Genomic DNA, 20235 nt, shown 5'->3' with positions numbered 1-20235 from the left:
GACAGTCCACCGCGGTCGGGTGTAGGTGGACAGTCCACCGCGGTCGAGTGTAGGTGGACAGTCCACCGCGGTCGGGTGTGTAGGTGGACAGTCCACGGTCGGGTGTAGGTGGACAGTCCACCGCGGTCGGGTGTAGGTGGACAGTCCACCGTAGTCGGGTGTGTAGGTGGACAGTCCACGGTCGGGTGTGTGTAGGTGGACAGTCCACCGCGGTCAGGTGTAGGTGGACAGTCCACTGCGGTCAGGTGTGTAGGTGGACAGTCCACGGTCGGGTGTGTAGGTGGACAGTCCACCGTGGGCGGGTTTGTAGGTGGACAGTCCACCGCGGGCGGGTGTAGGTGGACAGTCCACCGCGGTCGGGTGTGTGTAGGTGGACAGTCCACCGCAGTTGGGTGTGTGTAGGGGGGTAGTCTACCCCAGTCGGGTGTGTGTCTGGACAGTCCACCGCGGTCAGGTGTGTCTGGAAAGTCCACTGTGGTCGGGTGTGTAGGTGGACAGTCCACTGTGGTTGGCTGTGTGTCTAGAGAGCCTACCACAGAGCCCATGGCCCTGTCCTCCCCACAGTCCCTCTGTCCTCCATACTCAGAAGTGTGGAATGTCTGTGGGCAGCTCTCTGGATCCCTGGATCTCTTGGATGCTGTGACCCAGGGCCCTAGAAGCTCCCTGAGCAGCGTGTAGAAGCTATTGGCTGAGGAGGGTCTGCCCTCACTTTGGGGTCTGCACAGGGGCAGTGTCCCCCCGATGCAGGAGGAAAGAGCACAGGCAGGCGTCACCTTGCAGGGCATGTGGTCCTGAGTCCTGGGGGTGTCTTCATGGGAAGCTGCTGTGGGCAGTGAAGCCAGGGACCTGGTCCCATGGGACTTAGTCTCCCTGGTGGTGACAAGAGCCCTGGGGCCTGCGTGGGTTCCGGGAGCCCCTATGAGCCCTCCTCAACCCATTGCACCCTGCCCCGCAGGCCGGGCCTGACCGCACACCAGCACAGACCATGACTGGGCACTCGGCTTCCTCGGTGCGTGGGAAGTCGGGGCAGCCAGGCTGAACAGACTGCCTGAATGTCGGAGCACTTTTATATTGGCTGCCTTCAGAACCTCACGTGTCCCTGAGCTCTGCTGGCCTGTTCCCAATTTTCTCAAGGACTAAAGAAGGAGAGCCATTGCTTTAAATGGCAATGCGGGTGCTCAGTGTGAGTCACACGAAGCAGCTTTGCCGTGGCTGCAGTGGCAGCGCCTGGCAGGGAGCCGAGCTTGGTGGCAGTCACTCAGAACCCAGCACTACTTGTGTCAAGGGACGACATGCCGGATGTCAGCTGTGCTGACGCCAGCAGGAGCCTGCCCCCACCCTCTTGAGGGTGTACCGGGTTGGAACTCAGGGCCTTGCACTTGCTAGGCAGGTGTGCAACCACTGGAAACACCACCAAGCCCCTTTTCTTTCAGTATTTGTAAAAGATGGTCTAGCTTGTTGGCCAGGGCGCTCAACCATGGCCCTCCGATTTCTGTTTCTTTGTTGGAAAGGTAGGTACAGACCACCACGTCCAAAGTTGGTCCTGCCCATTTGTATCCAGGCTAGCCTCAAACCAGGATCCTCCCTATCTCTGCCTCTCAAGTCACTGGGATTACAGAGATGAGCTCCAGCGCCTGGCTAACGCCAATGTTGTTGACAAAATTCAGATCTGTGACATGTCACTGGGTAGAATGCTTGTAACCAGTAGAATTGTAGACAAGAAGTCTGGTCAACCCATCTAAACTTAGACCATTTTATGGAAATAATAAAAACCATTAGAGATGTTTGGAAGAAAATAAAAATGAATGGCTTTGAAAATTAAGTCTACATGTTCTCTCTTTTTTTTTTTTTTTGGTCTTTCCTGGGGATTGAACTCTGGGCCTGGGCGCAGTCCCTCAACTCTTCAGCTCAAGGCTAGGGCTCTACCTCTTGAGCCACAGCATCACTTCTGGCTTTTTTCTGCTTATTTGGTGCTGACGAATCAAACCCAGGGCCTCATGCATGTGAGGCAAGCGCTCTAGCACTGAGCAACCTTCCCAGGCTGCAGTCTCTATATTCTGTGGAAAGTTGATTGTAAAATTGTGATCAGTTTGATGGAGTCTCAGCAAGGAGGAACTAAAATGTGGCACGTGGCTGTGGGGTTTAACTCAGTGGTGGAGCCCTTGTATCGCATGCATGAGCTTTGTGGCTCTGCAGGTTTTAAGGCTTAAAAAGATGTGACAAGCCGGGCACCGGTGGCTCACACCTGTAATCCTAGCTACTCAGGAGGCTGCAATCTGAGGATCTCGGTTCAAAGCCAGCCCGGACAGGAAAGTCATGAGACTCTTATCTCCAATGAACCACTAGAAAACTGGAAGTGGCGCTGTGGCTCAAGTGGTGGAGCACTCACCTTGAGCTGAAGAGTGCAGGGACAGCCCGGCCCAGAGTTACATCCTCCCCTCCCCCCCCCCCCTTCACCCTTCAAAAAGATGTGACAAGCCCAGTGCCAGAGGCTGATGCTGGTAATCCCAGCTCCTCTCAGGAGGCTGATATTTGAAGATCAGAGTTCAAAGCTAGCCTGGACTTTCGAGACTATCTCCAATGAACCACCAGAACACCAGAAATGGAGCTGTGGCTCAAGTGGTAGAGCGTTCGCCTTGAGCTGAAGAGCTGAGGGACAGCGCCCAGGCCCAGAGTTCAAACCCCACAACTGACAAAAAGAAAAAAGATGTGACAGTTTGAAATGCCCGGCCAGGAAGACATGGGAGGGGCTGTCTGGGGCTGGCCCCCTGTGCTCCTGGGCTAGCCAGCCAGCCCTCTGGTGGGGATCCCGGCTGTTTGGAGGCCAGCACATGCGAGGAGTCAGCTCCAACAGACTAGGGCCCTTGCATGCATTCAGGTGGGTGTGAGGGTGATAGATACCTGCAGTGTATGCATGTGTGGGCCGTGGTGGGCTTGTGATACGTGGCATGCCATAGTACAGTGATAGATGCCTGCAGTGTGTACATGTGTGGGCCGTGGTGGGCTTGTAATACGTGGTGTACACACAGTAGGACACACATGGATGTTGTGTGTATATATGCAGGTGTTCATGCCTGTGGGTCCCTGTAGGTGGTATACCTGTATGTGTCCATGTGCACTGTGTGTGTGTGTGTGAGGTATAGGTATATAAGAGCTCTGAATATGGCTGAGCATCAGTAGCTCACAACTGTAATCCCGTCTACTCAGGAGGCTGAGAGCTGAGGATCATAGTTTGAAGGCAGTCTAGGCAGAAAGTCTGTGAGATTCTTACCTCCAATTAATCAAAAAAGCTGGAGGTAGAGCTGTGGCTCAAGTGGTAGAGAGTTAGACTTGGGCAGCACCCAAGCCCTGAGTTCAAGCCCCAGGACCAGCACACATACAAAAAAAGAGATCGGAATTGGTTATGCACATGGGTATACATGTATAATGTGTACACAGAAGTGTACATGTGTGCCATGTGCTCAGTGCATGTTGAGTCCTGTGAGCATAGGTCATGTGAGTGTGTGTCAGTGAGTGTGCATACATGTGTGCTGTGTGCTTGATGCATGCTGAGATATGTAAGGGTCATATGAGTGTGACACGCCATGTGCTTGGTGCATGCTGAGTCTTGTGTGTGCATGAGTGCCTGTTGATCACACGCGCATGGTGAGTTATGTGAACATACATCATATGCACATGTGCACCATCTGGCCAATGCATGCTGAGACTTGTGGACGCAGGTCACGTGAGTGTGCACACATGTGTATCGTGTGCTCAGTGCATGCTGAGCCATGTGAACACAGGTTTGGTGAGTATGTACATGTGTGTCATGTGCTCAGTCATGGCGAGTCATGTGAGCATAGGTCATGCGTGTACATGCGTGCTGCATGCTCAGTGCATGGTGAGTCATGTGAGCATGGATCATGTCTGTGTACAAGTGTGCTGTGTACTCAGTGTATGAAGAATCATGTGACCATGGTTAGTGTAAGTGTGTGTACATGTGTGCTATGTGCTTGGTGCATGGTGAGTCATGTGAACACAGGTCATGTGTGTACATGTGTGTCACATGCTCCGTCATGGTGAGTCATGTGAACACAGGTCACATGTACATGTGTGCTGTGTGCTCAGTGCCTGGTAAGCCATGTGAGCACGGATGTCTGTGTACACGTGTGCGGTATACTCTGTTGAATCATGTGACCATGGTTAGTGTGTGTGTGTGTGTGTGTATGTGTGCTATGTGTTTGGTGCATGGTGAGTCATGTGAAATGGGTCATGTGAATGCATGTACATGTGTGCTGTGTTCTTAGTGCATGTTGAGTTGTGTGAACATGGGTCATGTGAGTGCATGTACACATGTGTCATGTGCTTGGTGCATAGGGAGTCATGTGAACACAGGCCACACAGGTAATTGTACATGTGTGCTGTGTGCTCAGGACATGGTAGGTCATGTGAACATGGATCATGTGAATATGTGTACTTGTGTGTGCTGTGTTCTTAGTGCATGTTGAGTTGTGTGAACATGGGTCATATGAGTGTATGTACACATGTCGTGTGCTTGGTGCATAGGGAGTCATGTGAACACAGGTCATACAGGTAATTGAATATGTGTGCCGTGTCCTCAGTACATACTGAGTCATGTGAACATATTGCATGTGTGTATGTGTACCCTGTGCTCAGTGCATGCTCAGTCACCGGTCATGTGAGTGTGTGTGCACACGTGCCATGTGCTCGGTGCATGGTGATTTGTGTGAACATGGGTCATGTGAGTGCGTGTACATTTGTGCTCAGTGCACGGTGAGTCGTGTGAACACAGGTCATGTGTGTGTTCACATGCCTACTACCACCATGCCCCTCCTCGGATGATCTTTCTCAAGAGCTGTGTCTGGCAGGCCGGCCCTCACCCTGGGTTTGGTCTGCACATGTTGGACTCTTCACCCCTAGAAGGAGGAGTCCCTGGGGCTGGTCTGGGGCCCAGGGGGAGGTGGGGATGGCGTCCCCTGCTGGGGCATGTGCGTGTAAGTTCCATGGTTTGGGTTCACATGTGCTCTCTGGCTCGTGTCCAACCAGTTATGGTGTGTGGGGTGGGCAGGTCTGGCTTGGTTGCACCCTTGTCCACTGCCCAACTGCCCAACCGTTGAAGGGGTGTTTGGGTTAATGGTTCCTGAGGTTGTCCTATCCAGGATGAAGCAGTCTCTGCGGATGGCTGGCTGCCTGTCCACGAGCATGCGGCATTGGTCAGATCTCCCTCACGTCCTGTGAGAGGAATCTGAAAATGAGAGGCCTTGCCTCCCTAGGGCCTCTGCTGGCCTGCTTGCGTTTCTAGACACCGTTGCAGTGTTCTCTATGGAGGCCCGGGCACCTCTTACGACGTGGGCGCTGAGGGCTGGGTTTGGCACTGGGTATGCAGGTGGGGGTGGTGATGGACACCTGCTGGCCCTGGCCGCGGAGGCCCAGGGGAGCTGGGAGCCGCTCTGGGCACCGCTCCTGGCTCCCTGCACTTGTGTAGTAAGGTGGCGGCGGCTGCTGTCACCATTGAGTGGTGAAGGACAATCTTGCCTTCCGGCCTGGGGAGCCGTGGCTGAGCAGCCTCGCTCTGCGGCCTTGGCCAGAGGTTGCTGCCTGAATGTGGAAGCAGAGCTCGGCCGTGACTGAGCATCGCCAGTGCCCCCCCCACCTGTAGGGTGGCGGCGGCTCTGGGCATGTTCCTCTCGACCTGGCCAGCAGCCGTTCTTCACTGTGCTAGACTGGGTGGGGGCAGACAGTGGGGGCATCCACTGAGCCTCCTGCTGTCCCAAGGTGGGGCTGCCTCCTCCCCCAGCCCCCTATCCCCAGTCCCTGTGACCTAGCCCTTCCTCTCCCGGGGCACTCACACTTTACACACAGGGCACTGAGATCTTTACTGGGTAGCTGGGTGTCGGTGGGCCATGCCTCTAATTCTAGCTACTCAGGAGGCTGAGATCTGAGGATCACAGTTCAAAGCCAGCCTGGGCAAGAAAATCTGTGAGACTCTTATCTCCAAAAAAAAACAAAAAACAAAACAAAACCACCAGAAAACTGGAAGTGGCACTGAGGCTCAAATGGTAGAGTGCTTGCTTTGAGCAGACGAGCTCAGGGACAGTGCCAGGCCCATAGTTCAAGCCCCACAACTGACAAAAAAGAGAGAGATCTTTGCTGTGGGCTTTTTCCCAAGGCCATGGGGTGTAGGCCAGGCCCTGACCAGGGGAAGTCTGGTTTTCATGGGCCTCTAATTGGTCCTCCCTGGTGGTCCTTTGGTTGGAAGGTGGCCTTGGTGCAGTCTGTCACCTTGCTGTGCCCCTCGGCCGCAGCCCTTGGGATGTTGGCATAGGCATGTTTCTTTGAGTGTGGGGTTTCCTAAGAGCAGAGTCTTCTCCATCTCCCTCTCCCAAAGCCTAACCCAGGACCACGGAAGGGGTCTGGGATGGGTGGACAGAGAAGGGGCATGTAGAAGTGGCCGGTGTGCTGGGTTGGGTGGCAGAGTTTCCTTGGTGAAGGTGTTTGGGACCCTGAAGATCACCTGGTCCCACAGTGTGGCAGCCATGGCCGGTGCGGGGCTGCAGCTCAGCACCAGGTGACGTGGGGCTGGGCTCACTCGCTCACCTGGCGGAGAGAATGATGACGCGTGCCTCCAGCTCCCGCGCCTCCATCAGCAGAGCCGTCACGTTCTTGGTCCCCGGGTCAAACTGCAGAACCTTTTCAGCCTGTGGTGTGAGCAGGAGCATTAGCAGGGAGCAGGGGTGGGAGGCCGCAGCGCCTCAGGGGCGCGAGTGTGGCTGAAGCCACCGGGAACCCCGAGGCAGCGCAGCGAGCACTGCGCCGTGCCAGCCGCTGCGCGCTGCCTGCCTTCCTCACTGCACAGGCCTGACCTCACCTCCTGCCCTGTCTTCAGCCTGCCTGCTCTCCTGTACGTCCTCTCTCCTCTCTCTGCTTTCTCTAGAGCTTCCTTTCCATCTCCTTCCTGTCCTTGTTTTTGCACTGGGCATGCAAGCTGAGGTGGACCGAGACTCAGAAACAGACGTGCAGCGGACAAGAAATAGAAAAGTTTTGGAATGCAACCGGGAACGGAGGCGGGGCCAATTTTTCCAAAACCTCGGGAGCTCCTCTCAGCTCCGGCCCCTCAAGGAGCAGCCCGGACCCTGGGGTGGCCAGGGGGCGGGCATCCTCCCTGGGTTTCGCAAGGAAACCCTGGTGGTCCCAGAGATTTGCATGCACTTCCCAGAGAGCAGCGCCTCCTGCGGCCGTGCCTGCCTCGGACGCAGGCCGGGGTTGGGGCGGTGGGCCGTGGGCACCCACACGCCCGCGCGGGCCTCTGCTGCCTGCTGCCGCCGCCTTGCAGCCTGCCCCTCCTCCGGCGGCGGAGGCAGCCGCGGGGCTTGCTAGGCGTGGGTGGCGTGCACGTCCATGCATATATACCTTGGGTCCGCGCTTGTTGTCATAGGACAGTTGGTCGAGGTTTTCATAGTTCCTTTTTTTACTCTGATGAATAATGCGCACAGAGAAAATATGCAGACACAGAAGAAGATTATAAACGGTTGAAAATGACGGCGCCAAAGCAATCACATCACCTCCTCGGCAGGTCTGCAGACGGGCTCGGACCTGGAGCTCGCAAACACCGAGGCCCGGGACTGGGCAGGGCCAGGTGGTGCTGAGGGGTGGGGTCACGGGGGAAAGGGGGTCCTGGTCCACATCCACCCTGGAGGGTCCCACCTTCCCCCCACCCGTCATGCACCTGCTGTGTGGCCCCGCCCCCACCGGCCAGGCCCCTGGGCCCCCCCTCCCCGGGGCCCTGACCCCTGTCCCTCCTGCTCCCCTGGCTCCCCCTGCCTCTGGCAGCTGGGGTGCCCTCCTCTCACTGATTGGAATGTGAGGCCCGCCAGCCCGCAAGTGCGCCTGTGTGTGTGTGCACGCGCGTGTGTCTTCAGGCACCTGCAGGGGGCGTTGGTCTGGGAAGAGATGGGGGCAGGGCATGTGAGTGCATGTGTCCGAGTGTGTTGGCAGGCGCTGGCAAGCAGGTGCGGGGTGCACCGTGTGTGTCTGCGTGGACGGTGCACAGTGTCTTGGAGTTGCGGTGCGCATGGATGTCCAGGGAGTGACTGAGCACTTACTGTGAGTGTGGGAGGGGCGTGGGGGGGGGGTGGCCGTCTGAGGCTGTGGTGGGGGGTGTGGGGGTGGGGGTGGCCATCTGAGGTTGTGGTGGGGGTTGTGGGGGTGTGGGTGGCCGTCTGAGGCTGTGGTGGGGGGTGGGGGTGGCCGCCTGAGGCTGTGGTGGGGGGTGTGGGGGTGGGGGTGGCCGTCTGAGGTTGTGGTGGGGGGTGTGGGGGTGGGGGTGGCCGCCTGAGGCTGTGGTGGGGGGTGTGGGGGTGGGGGTGGCCGTCTGAGGCTGTGGTGGGGGGTGGGGGGGGCCGTCTGAGGCTGTGGTGGGGGTGGGGGTGGCCATCTGAGGCTGTGGTGGGGGGTGTGGGGGTGTGGGTGGCCATCTGAGGCTGTGGTGGGGGGTGTGGGGGTGGGGGTGGCCGTCTGAGGCTGTCGTGGGGGATTGGGGGTGGCTGTCTGAGGCTGTGGTGGGGGATTGGGGGTGGCTGTCTGAGGTTGTGGTGGGGGTTGTGGGGGTGGGGGTGGCCGTCTGAGGTTGTGGTGGGGGGTGTGGGGGTGGGGGTGGCCGTCTGAGGTTGTGGTGGGGGATGTGGGGGTGGGGGTGGCCATCTGAGGTTGTGGTGGGGGTTGTGGGGGTGTGGGTGGCCATCTGAGGCTGTGGTGGGGGTTGTGGGGGTGGGGGTGGCCATCTGAGGTTGTGGTGGGAGATGTGGGGGTGGGGGTGGCCATCTGAGGTTGTGGTGGGGGATGTGGGGGTGGGGGTGGCCATCTGAGGTTGTGGTGGGGGATGTGGGGGTGGGGGTGGCTGTCTGAGGCTGTGGTGGGGGATTGGGGGTGACCATCTGAGGTTGTGGTGGGGGTTGTGGGGGTGGGGGTGGCCGTCTGAGGCTGTGGTGGGGGGTGTGGGGGTGGGGGTGGCCATCTGAGGCTGTGGTGGGGGATGTGGGGGTGAGGGTGGCCATCTGAGGTTATGGTGGGGGTGGGGGTGGAGGTGGCCATCTGAGGCTGTGGTGGGGGTTGTGGGGGTGTGGGTGGCCATCTGAGGTTGTGGTGGGGGTTGTGGGGGTGGGGGTGGCCGTCTGAGGCTGTGGTGGGGGATGTGGGGGTGGGGGTGGCCGTCTGAGGCTGTGGTGGGGGGTGTGGGGGTGTGGGTGGCCATCTGAGGCTGTGGTGGGGGTTGTGGGGGTGGGGGTGGCCATCTGAGGTTGTGGTGGGGGTTGTGGGGGTGGGGGTGGCCATCTGAGGTTGTGGTGGGGGATGTGGGGGTGGGGGTGGCCGTCTGAGGCTGTGGTGGGGGGTGTGGGGGTGGGGGTGGCCATCTGAGGTTGTGGTGGGGGGTTGTGGGGGTGGGGGTGGCCGTCTGAGGCTGTGGTGGGGGGTGTGGGGGTGGGGGTGGCCGTCTGAGGCTGTGGTGGGGGCTGTGGGGGTGGGGTGGCCATCTGAGGCTGTGGTGGGGGAGTGGGGGCTGGCGTCTGAGGCTGTGGGGGGGTGCCAGAGGGCAGGTGTGTGGGATGTTGGGGTGGCTATCTTTGGAAGGCTAGAGTCCTTGGCAGTCATAGCCACCTCCCATAGACCCTCTAGGTCTGCCCAAGCCCCAGCCCCCAGCCCCTTTGTCCCCCGAGACCTGTGACACCTGGGGTAGGGGCCCAAAGGTGGGGCTAATGAAGCCAGCTCTGACTCAGACCGAGCATGCTCCCCACCCGCCAGCCCACCCGCCCACATGCCCGCCAGCCCACATGCCCACCCACCCACCCGCCCTTGGCCTGCGCCTGGGGCTTTTTCCCTCCCCGCAGACCCAGACGCCTGGCCTGGTGGCCTGGCCTGGTGCTGAACCCAGAGCCCTGTGGTCAAATACAGCTGTCCAGGCCAGCCTGTCCTCAGGCTGACCACAGGGTGGGCAAGGAAGGGCTCGGGGGTCACTCAGACCCCCAGAATTCCTGGCTCTGATCCCTGGCAGTGCCACGATATGGGTGGCTGGATGGCGGGGGGGGGGGGTGCCAGTATGTCCTGGAGTAGTGTGTCTAAATCGTCTTGTAAGGAGGGAGGGGGTCTTGGAGGGGGGACAGCAGGGGGAGTTGGGATGGGATGGAGGTATGGTGTCAGTGCTGGCTGAGGCCTCCCTCAGTGGGAACCTGGGCCGTGTCCCAGCAGGGGGTGGCTCAGCCTTTGGGGGTGGCCAGAGTAGGAGGACAGCCATGGAGGCCGCTGGGACTTGGCACTGGGCAGGGGCGGGGCTGTGTGCTGCCAAGTTCTGAATCTGGTCAGGGCCTCTGCTGACCTGGCTAGTGCTGGCCGGATGGGGAGTGGGGGCCTGTGGGCCCTGAGGGGCGGGAGGGGCGAGGCAGGGACCAGTGTTTGCGCAGCTCCAGGTAGTCGTGCCCCCGCCCGGCAGGGACTGACACGAAGGAGATTTCGACTAATGGCAAAAGCAAGTGAAATGAGCCGAGGACAGGCCGGGGCGTCGCCGCCCGGCGAGGTGGAGCGGAGCATGCAGGATGGAGAGAGAGGTGTTCACAAGGAGCCACAGACACGGCGCCTGCCCGCTCCTGCCAGCCAAGGCGCCCGCCCGCGCCGGGGCCTCACCTTGGACTCGCGCTCCTCCAGCAGCGTCTCCAGGCGCTTCTGCGCTGCCCGGCCCTCGTGGTCATCGCTGACTAGCAGGATCACGTGGTTCCAGCCGTAGACTCGCATCATCTCAAACCAGACGCTGGACTGGTGGGAGTAGGGTGGCACAGTGCGCAGGAAGCTCAGGTGGATGCTCTGTGGGTGGAGCCGGGGAGGCTGAGGCCGTGTGGCTGGGCGGCCAGCTCCTAGCCCTCACGCCGCTGCCCCGTGTCCTGACCCCTCCCGTACCGTCTAATCTGAGAAGTGAAGGGCTCTGGGGTCTCTGGCACCTCCCTGATTGCCCACCCATCATTAGATGGCTGGAGCTCAGAAAGTTCTGCCAGAGAGCACTGCGGAGACCCCAGGGGGCTGCATGTGGGGGCTGCCCCAAATTTCAGAATCTGCATTTAGGATTGAAATGTGGCTGAGTAGGGGCTGTGGGGCCCGGGTCTGGCTGTGAGTGTGCGTCTTCTATTTGGTCTTCTCAGGCCCAGGCGGTTGGCCTGTGGTGATTTCACCCACGCCGCGCTGTGGAGCCCCAGCTTCTTGTTTGCCTTTGGCTGTTTTCCTTGGTGGGACACATTTTCTCCCCTCTACGAGCGAGGACACTGCTGCCAGGGAGGTCAAAGGGGCTGTGGCTAGAGGCACTGGGGCGTATGCATTTTCTTCCAGGCTGGGTGATGTCATGGATGCAGTTTGTGAGCTTGGGTGTGCTGGCTTTCTGCACCTCAGCATGGATGGCTGGCCTGGCCTTGTTCTGTTCCCCTGCGTCTGACCCAGGGAGCCTGGCCTTCCTTCCACTTCATCCAAGGGAAACACTGTCCTTTCAGACTCTCTTGGGGCTGGCTGGGTCCAGTTCTGTCTTAAAGCAGCTTTATTTGGGACTGTGGCCTCTAGGCAGGAGGAATTTGAACAGGCGGGAGACCCAGCAGTTCACTGCACAGTCTACCGGGTGCTCTAGCTCAGCCAAGGCACCACCTGGCTGGCCTGTGGCCGCTGAGCCCCAGCTGTCAGGAGCCTAGGGCCTACAGGGGTGCGGGTCTTGGTCTCTAGCCCTTCTAGCGACGTGGGGCCCAGACGTATCCCCCTTGGGGGTGCTCCCAGGCAGAGAGGGAGTGAGACTCCACAAGCTACAGCAAGTCCTCATGCTACTCAAGCATGAGGTTTCCTGAAGATTCACTCGTCACGCTGCTCTGCCAGCTCGGGGGCCCTGGTGGGGTGGAGGTCCACCCCGGCCTGCGGGCTGCCAGGGCGCTTCAGGGGCCTGAGTGCCCTCCACAACCATCTCTATCCCGCTGTCATTGCTTCCCACGCATGCCCTGTGGTGGGCCATGCTGAGCACCTCTGCTCTCCTTGCCAGCCAAGTATGTCCCTCCTCCAGGCCCTGCCTCCTCTTAGAGTCCTTCTCCCAGCTCTCCTGGAACCCTTGCAAAGCCCTCCTGTTCAGGAAGCCTGTCCCCCCTTCCCTCAGCCCTCCCCCTGCCCAGCCCACCTAACCTCCCTCTCCTGGCCCAAGCAAATGTTATTGGTGCCTGTGACCTACCAGGCCATCTTCCTGAGTGGATGTTTGTGCGACTGTGTGTGTACACGTGTGCAGGGGATGAGGAGGCCGCTGTGTGTGCCAGTGTGTGATCGTGGATGCAGTGGGCTGCAGTGTATGTGCAGAAGTGTGTGGGTGTGAGAACACGTGGGCACGTCTCTGACGGTGTGAACTGGCACACGGTGTGTGCGTGTGTGCTCGCAAGTGCATGCACCCATGTGCATCACACACCTGCGTAGTCTCTAGAGGCTCCTCAGAGGGCCCCTGGCCTCACTCCTCCCCATCCGGGCTCAGTGCCTGGTTGTGGCCCTGGGCTGATGTGGGCTGCCCAGGGCTGTCTAGGGCTATCCTGGGCTATCCGAGGCTGTCCGGGGCTGTCCTGACTGTCTGAGGCTGTCCGGGGCTGTTCTGGCCTGTCTGAGGCTGTCATGGGCTGTCTAAGGCTGTCCTGGACTATCAGAGGCTGTCTGGGGATGTCCTGGGCTGTCCGAGGCTGTCCTGGGCTGTCCGAGGCTGTCCTGGGCTGTCTGGGGCAGTCCTGCACTGTCCTGGGCTGTCTGGGGCTATCCTGGGCTATCCTGGACTGTCTGAGGCTGTTCTGGGCTGTCCGAGGCTGTCTGAGGCTGTCCAGGGCTGTCTGGGGCTGTCTGGGGCTATCCTGGGCTGTCCTGGACTGTCTGAGGCAGTCTGGGGCTGTCCTGGGCTGTTCTGGGCTGTCCAAGGCTGTCCTGGGCTGTCCGAGGCTGTCCTGGGCTGTCTGGGGCAGTCCTGCATTGTCCTGGGGTGTCTGGGGCTATCCTGGGCTGTCCTGGACTGTCTGAGGCTGTTCTGGGCTGTCCGAGGCTGTCTGAGGCTGTCCAGGGCTGTCTGGGGCTATCCTGGGCTGTCCTGGACTGTCTGAGGCTGTCTGGGGCTGTCCTGGGCTGTTCTGGGCTGTCCAAGGCTGTCCTGGGCTGTCTAGGGCTGTCTGGGGCTGTCCTGCACTGTCCTGGGCTGTCTGGGGCTGTCCTAGGCTGTCCGGGGCTGTCTTGGGCTGTCCTGGATTGTCTGAGGCTGTTTTGGACTGTTCTGGGGTGTCTGAGGCTGTCCGAGGTTGTCCTGGACGGTCTGGGACTGTCTGGAGTTGTCCTAGGTTGTCCTGGGCTGTCCGAGGCTGTCCTGGGCTGTCCAAGGCTGTCCAAGGCTGTCCTGGGCTGTCCAAGGCTGTTCGAGGCTGTCCTGGACTGTCTGGGTCTGTCTTGAGCTGTCCTGGGCTTTCCGAGGATGTCCTGGGCTGTCTTGGGCTGTCCTGGGCTGTTCTGGGCTGTCCTGGGCTGTCCAAGGCTGTTCTGGGCTGTCTGAGGCTATCCTGGGCTGTCCTGGGCTTTCTGAGGCTGTCCTGGGCTGTCAAAGGCTGTCCAAGGCTGTCTGAGGCTGTCCTGGGCTGTCCTGGGCTGTTCTGGGCTGTCTGAGGCTGTCCTGGGCTGTTCTGGGCTGTCTGAGGCTGTCCTGGGCTGTTCTGGGCTGTCTGGAGCTGTCCTGGGCTGTTTGAGGCTGTCTTGGGCTGTCTGAGGCTGTCTGGGGCTGTCCGAGGCTGTCCACATCTGTCCAGGGTTGTCCTGGGCTGTCCTGGGCTTCCTGAGGCTGTCCTGGGCTGTTCTGGGCTGTCTGAGGCTGTCCTGGACTGTCTGAGTCTGTTTTGGGCTGTCCTGGGCTTTCCGAGGATGTCCTAGGCTGTTTGGGCCTGTCCTGGGCTGTCCAAGGCTGTCTTGGGCTGTCTTGGGCTGTCCTGGGCTGTCCAAGGCTGTCTGAGGCTGTCCTGGGCTGCCTAGGGTTGTCCTGGGCTGTCTGAGGCTGTCCTGGGCTGTCTGGGGCTGTCTGGAGCTGTTCTGGGCTGTCCGAGGCTGTTCTGGACTGTCTGAGGCTGTCATGGGCTGTCCGAGGCTGTCATGGGCTGTCCAAGGCTGTCCTGGACTATCGGAGGCTGTCTAGGGCTGTCTGGAGCTGTTCTGGGCTGTCCGAGGCTGTCCTGGACTGTCTGGAGCTGTTCTGGGCTGTCTGAGGCTGTCCGAGGCTGTCTGAGGCTGTCCGAGGCTGTCATGGGCTGTCCAAGGCTGTCCTGGACTATCGGAGGCTGTCTGGGGCTGTCTGGAGCTGTTCTAGGCTGTCCGAGGCTGTCCTGGACTGTCTGGAGCTGTTCTGGGCTGTCTGAGGCTGTCCGAGGCTGTCTGGGGCTGTCCGAGGCTGTCATGGGCTGTCCGAGGCTGTCATGGGCTGTCCAAGGCTGTCCTGGACTATAGGAGGCTGTCCGAGGCTGTCCTGGGCTGTCTGGGGCTGTCCGAGGCTGTTTTGGGCTGTCCAGGGCTGTCCAGGGCTGTCTGGAGCTGTTCTGAGGCTGTCCTAGGCTGTCCTGGGCTGTCCTGGGCTGTCTGGGGCTGTCTGGAGCTGTTCTGGGCTGTCCGAGGCTGTCCTGGACTGTCCGAGGCTGTCCTGGGCTATCTTGGGCTGTCCAGGGCTATCCTGGGCTGTCCAGGGCTGTCTAGGGCTGTGTTGGATACAGGTTTCTGGCTGGGTCCCAGTCTGGATCAGGCTTACCTTGTCTGAATAGATGGACATCCGGGTGGTCAGCCCTAGCACAGGGATGCGGTAGAAGCCGGCTGTGTAGGAGACGGGAGTAGGGGTGAAGTGGTCGTTGGGGGTGGGAGGATGACTGACTAGAATGGCGTAGACCTGTGGACACAGGAGACAGAGTCAGCTTGCTGAGGACTGGCTGGCACTCGGCCCTCTGTGGCCCAGGGCTGGGGTGCAGATGGTGCCGCGTGTGTGCACAGGCCTGGGCACCCCTGAGGAGAAGGAATGAGCCCGCCACTGTGCCCTGTCAGCAAACCTACTGTGGTCAGGGCAAAGGTAGGGCAGAAATCTACAGGCAGCGCATGGCACGTGGTAGCTGGTGGCTCCCTGGCCAGTGGTCCTCCTCCCGCCCCGCACAGGGCCGCCCCCGGGCTATGGCTGGGGACCTCCTGGGGAGGGTGGCAGCCAATTCTTGTGGTTTCCCCAACGCCTGCACATGCGCCCACCCTGGTAGGGGCTGGGAGAATGGCTGGTCCTGCCACGTGCTCTCCCTCTTTCTGGGTGGGAGAGAGGAGGTTGGGATGCAGACACAGGCAGGCGGGCAGTGGAAAGGTCTGTGTGAACGCTAGAGGGAGTTCAGCCAGGAGCCGCCAGGGTGCATGGCTCCCTTTGCTGGAATCCCACTGTCTGGACAAGAGACAGCCCGGAGTGAGACCCACGCCTGGCTCAGAGCGCCGACCTCAGCTTCCGGGACAGGCTTGTCCGGGGAGGGGCCTTCTCCCAGCCCTCTCCAGGCAAGAAGTCACAGGGAGTGCCCGGGGCTGTCCACACCGCCCTACCTGAGCCTCTATAGCTACAGGTCCTACCAACTCCTCAGGAGGGACCACGTGCAGCTCACCAGCAGGGAGGGCGTGAGTGACAGCCGTTGGCCACTATTGGCCCTGGCCAGGTGGAGGGACCGGCCCGCAGACCGGCACACTGTGAGCCGCTGGACGGCCTCTTCCCTCCACTCCCAGAACTTGGGGTGAAAGCCACCACTGCCATGGGGCCTCATCCACTCCCATCCCTTGGTTCCCGGGCTGGAGGGTGTCGGGTGGCAGGGCGAGAAGGGGGCTTCTGGGCTGAGGGCCATAGTGTGGCCCCACACTTGAGGCAGTGTGCACCCAGAGGGGCTGGAAGAGGCCGGGCCTAGGTCAGGTCAGTGCTCACATGCAGGTACGTGGGGCTGGCAGGTGCTCACGCGTGTGCTGAGGCATCCGTCACACCTGTCTGCGTGATCAGATAAGTGCTGGAAGCACACGTGTGAAGGTGGGTGTGGGCACGTGCAGTGGTCTGCAGTCCATTGTGCCATGCTGGTTCACACGTATGTGGGCTGAGTGTGCCTGTGGTGGGCATGGCGCCCGAGAGCTGCCAGCCCTGCCTCTTACATAAAGGGCCGCATTGCAGCTCCATGGGGCTTCATTGGGATGCGAAAGGCAGCTCAGCCAGGGAGGGGGGAGAGCTCAGCCTGGGGAGGGGGGAGAGCTCAGCCTGGGGAGGGGGGAGAGCTCAGCCTGGGGAGGGGGGCGAGCTCAGCCTGGGGAGGGGGGACAGCCCAGCCTGGGGAGGGGGGAGAGCTCAGCCTGGGGAGGAGGGAGGATAGCTCAGCCTGGGGGGAGGGAGAGCTCAGCCTGGGGAGGGGGGAGAGCTCAGCCTGGGGAGGGAGAGCTCAGCCTGGGGAGGGGGGAGAGCCCAGCCTGGAGAGGGGGGAGAGCTCAGCCTGGGGAGGGGAGAGGACAGCTCAGCCTGGGGGGGAGGGAGAGCTCAGCCTGGGGAGGGGAGAGGACAGCTCAGCCTGGGGGGGAGGGAGAGCTCAGCCTGGGGAGGGGAGAGGACAGCTCAGCCTGGGGGGGAGGGAGAGCTCAGCCTGGGGAGGGGAGAGGACAGCTCAGCCTGGGGGGGAGGGAGAGCTCAGCCTGGGGAGGGGAGAGGACAGCTCAGCCCGGGAAGGGGGGCAGCTCAGCCAGGGAGGGGGGACAGCCCAGTCTGGGGAGGGGGGAGAGCTCAGCTTGGGGGGGGGCAGCTCAGCCCGGGAGGGGGGCAGCTCAGCCCGGGCCGCAGCACCACAGGCGGCACCGACGCACCCAGCTGAGCCCGGCACGGCGGGCACGCGGTCCCGCCACCCCCCGCGACACGCGCGGCCCCCGCCCCCGCCCCGCCACCTGGCTCGCGGTGACATCGGCGAGCGGGGAGAGGGAAGAGGGGGTCTAAAATAGAAACAAAGATGTCCTCGCTCCTCCCGCCGCCCTCCGGGAGCAAACCCAGCCGGGCAGCCGCGTGCGCCGGGGCAGCGGCGGGACCGGAGCGGGGCGCGGGGCGCGGGGAGGGAGGAGCGGGGCGGGCGGCCGGCGGGGCTGGAGCGGGGCGCGGGGCGCGGGGCGCGGGGCGCGGGGCGGGCGGCGCACCTGGCTGGAGATGAGGTCCTCGCACACCGACAGGGCCATCTGGATGGCGTTGGGCTTGTGCGTGACCGAGGTGGCGTTGAGCTGGATCTTCCAGGCGCCGTGCCGCTTGTTGGCCTGGTTCACCGCCTCGCGGAACATCTGCTCGTGCTTGCGCGTGCTCAGCACGGCGCCCACGTTGACGATCTTGGGGTCGCAGGCGGCGCGGGCGAAGGAGCAGGAGAAGAGCAGGGCGAGCGGCAGCAGCCGCATGGTGCTCATGGGCCCGGGCCGCGCCCGCCCCGCGCCGCCCAGCCCGCTCCGCGCCCGCCGGGGACGTCGGGACCCGGGCTCCGCGGGCGCTGTCCGCGGTGCTGCCCCGGCGCCGCGCTGCGCCTCGGCTCGGCGCTGCGGGGGCGGCGGCGCTGCGCGGGGCGGCGCCGTGGACCGGGGCCGCCTCCTCCCGCGCTCCCGCGGGTCGGCCGGCCGAGCGCGCCTGCGTGCGCGTGTGCCCGCGCGTGAGCGGGACGGGGGGGGGGGGCCGTGCGTGCTCGTGTGCCCGCGCGTGAGCGGGACGGGGGGGGGGCTGTGAGCGCGCGTGAGCGGGACAGGGGGGGGGGGCTGTGCCCGCGCGTGAGCGGGACGGGGGGGGGGGCTGTGCGTGCGCGTGTACGTGCGCGTGTGCCCGCGTGTGAGCGGGACAGAGAGGCTGTGCGTGTGCGTGTGCGTGCGCGTGAGCGGGACGGGGGGAGGGCTGTGCGTGCGCGTGTGCCCGCGCGTGAGCGGGACGGGGCGGTGCTGTGCGTGCGGGTGTGCGCCTTGCACGCCTGCGGAGCCCGGCGCGGTGCAGTCTGGACCCCCGCAGGGCTGGCCGCGCCCGCCACCACGCGCAGCACCCCCGTGCCGTCACCTCCACGCTGCCTGCCCGCGTTCCCGCCGCCTTAGACGACGCCTCTGGGAAGAAGCACGGCCCAGCCTCGGTCACTCCCGGGCCCCGCCTGGAAGTGGGCACCGGTGGCGCACGCCTGTCATCCCAGCTGCTCAGGAGGCTGAGATCTGAGGATCGTGGTTCAAAGCCAGCCCGGGCAGAAAAGGCTGAGACTCTCATCTCCAATTAACCACCAGAAAGCCAGAAGTGGTGCTGTGGCTCAAGCGGTCCAGTGCTGGCCTTGAGCTGAAGAGCGCAGGGACAGCGCCCAGAGTTCAAGCCCCACCACCGACCAAATAAATTAATGTCAGTTCACTGCTGGCTCATTGAGGCAGCTAGCTTCCAGGGCCAACTGCCCTGCACCGCAGCCACCCATACCTGCCCCCTAACGAGGTCCCAGGCAGCCACACACCTCAGGACAGTGTCCACAGAAATCATCACTGTGGGCTGGGAAGGTGGCTCAGTGGCAGAGTGCTCACCTAGCATGCATGAAACCCTGGGTTCGATTCCTCAGTACCACATACACAGAAAAAGCCGGAAGTGGTGCTGTGGCTCAAGTGCTAGAGTGCTAGCCTTGAGCACATCCAGGCTCAGGGATAGCGCCCAGGCCCTGAGTTCAAGCCTCACGACCACCCAAAGAAAATATATGGGGAAGATGAGACGAGCTGGGGAGGTGGCGCGAGGCCCAGGCCCGCACCAGGTCCATCGCCACACACGCAGTGCTGTGATGTCTTTGACGCCCTGGCAATAGTTTCCTGTTTCAAAAATCTGTGGGGATGCTGCTACCATCTTGGCCCTCCCCTCCCAGGCTTGGAAGGCCAGCAGGGGGACAGTGGCAGAGCCCAACAGCACAGGCCTGGACCTCGGGAGACACCTCCAGCCCTGATTCCTACCTTCTCCAGCCCCTCTTGGAACAAGTGCTCATGTCCCTCCCCAGCCCTTGCCATCCACTGTCCCAATGCTTTGGCCCTTCTAGCCCCTAAGTGAGTGTGCTACTTCTCCCAAACTCAAGACTGCTGAAGGCCCACCCCCGCAGTGACATCACATCTCCAATAGCAACCCTGGGGTCCGCAGACTGGCAGAAGCCCTCCAGGAGGACCTGCCGGTGGTCTCCACCCCCAGGTGCTGGGCAGTGCAGTGGGGGGGGGTACGTGACACACTCTGCCCCTTGTCACTGTCACAGCCACGGAGCTGAGGGGAGGGGCAGGGGCTGCTGTGTATTTGGCATTGGTCTAGCTTCCAGTTCTGGCCCCTTCCCTCTAAATGGCTGGGGGCTTATACATCTGCATCCAGCCTCTCTGCCCTGGGCTCAGCCCTGCAGAGGGAATGCCAGGAGTGCCAGCCTGGGGCCACATTGCTCCAGCAGCCCTCAGGTGGGCACAGGAGTAGTGCTGGAGGCCCAAGGCAGACCCGATCTATGGAGGGTTTGCAGTCTATCGCCAACTTTCTTGTAGCCTCTGGCAGGCCAGAGCTTGGAGGCTGTGTTGGAGCTGGCCTGTATCTAGATGGCTCCAGGATGAGCCAGAAAGGAAAAGTCCTTGTGGGAGCTACCAGTCCAATCCCCTCCCCTAGTGGGGTGCAGGAGCCAGCTTCTACTGCTTCTGGAGAGTTGATGGTTAAGCTTTGGGAATATGTGGGCCAGTTGTTATATAGGTAGAAACCTAAAATTGGTCATGGCGGAGTTACTTATACCACGAAAGACCTCAAGCTCTTGGTGCTAGCTCACAAGCCTCTCCAGGCTGTGTGGCCTGACATCTTGTGGCAAGCCTCCGAGATCCTGGTGAAGCATCCCTGGGGCCCTGTGCCCATGCTTCCCTGGCTGCATCTCCATCCCACATCGTGGAGAACTCGCAGCTATAGACCTGGACCTTGCGGTGCCTACTGCTATGATGGGTGAAAACCCTGGGCTGGAACCTTGCCAAGCTCGGGGAAGACAAAGACTGAGGACTGTCGGCCACAAAAGACAGACGGGGTCCGTTCCCCAGCCTCCCTTAACCTGGGAGACGATCAGACGTGGGGGGAGTCAAGTCAAGCAGGAAAACTCGTTTATTAACACAGAGCAAGCCCTTTTTAAAGCAAAAAAGAGCGGGTGTCATGGCAGG

General features: G+C 61.6%; 1 protein-coding gene across 8 annotated transcripts in view; it reads right to left on the bottom strand.

The window, feature by feature from the left end:
* Positions 1-17492, bottom strand: part of Grin1 (glutamate ionotropic receptor NMDA type subunit 1) — a 31810-nt gene extending 14318 nt beyond the window's left edge. For 4 of the 8 annotated variants that reach the window (XM_042673295.1, XM_042673296.1, XM_042673298.1 and 1 more), the window contains exons 1-5: positions 17230-17492; positions 14810-14944; positions 10675-10851; positions 7411-7473; positions 6598-6698 (exon numbers count right to left, since the gene is read on the bottom strand). In XM_042673295.1, the coding sequence (XP_042529229.1) occupies positions 6598-6698; positions 7411-7473; positions 10675-10851; positions 14810-14944; positions 17230-17487 (734 nt within the window). In that variant the 5' untranslated portion in view covers positions 17488-17492. The remainder of the gene's footprint in view (positions 1-6597; positions 6699-7410; positions 7474-10674; positions 10852-14809; positions 14945-17229) is intronic. The other 4 variants (XM_042673297.1, XM_042673299.1, XM_042673301.1 and 1 more) reach the window with 1 other exon arrangement.
* Between the last annotated feature and the right edge of the window lie 2743 nt (positions 17493-20235).

Source organism: Dipodomys spectabilis, unplaced genomic scaffold, assembly GCF_019054845.1.
Source record: "Dipodomys spectabilis isolate Male_0828 unplaced genomic scaffold, ASM1905484v1 ptg000796l, whole genome shotgun sequence".
Classification (NCBI taxonomy): domain Eukaryota; kingdom Metazoa; phylum Chordata; class Mammalia; order Rodentia; family Heteromyidae; genus Dipodomys; species Dipodomys spectabilis.
This window is presented reverse-complemented; position numbering and strand designations above follow the sequence as displayed.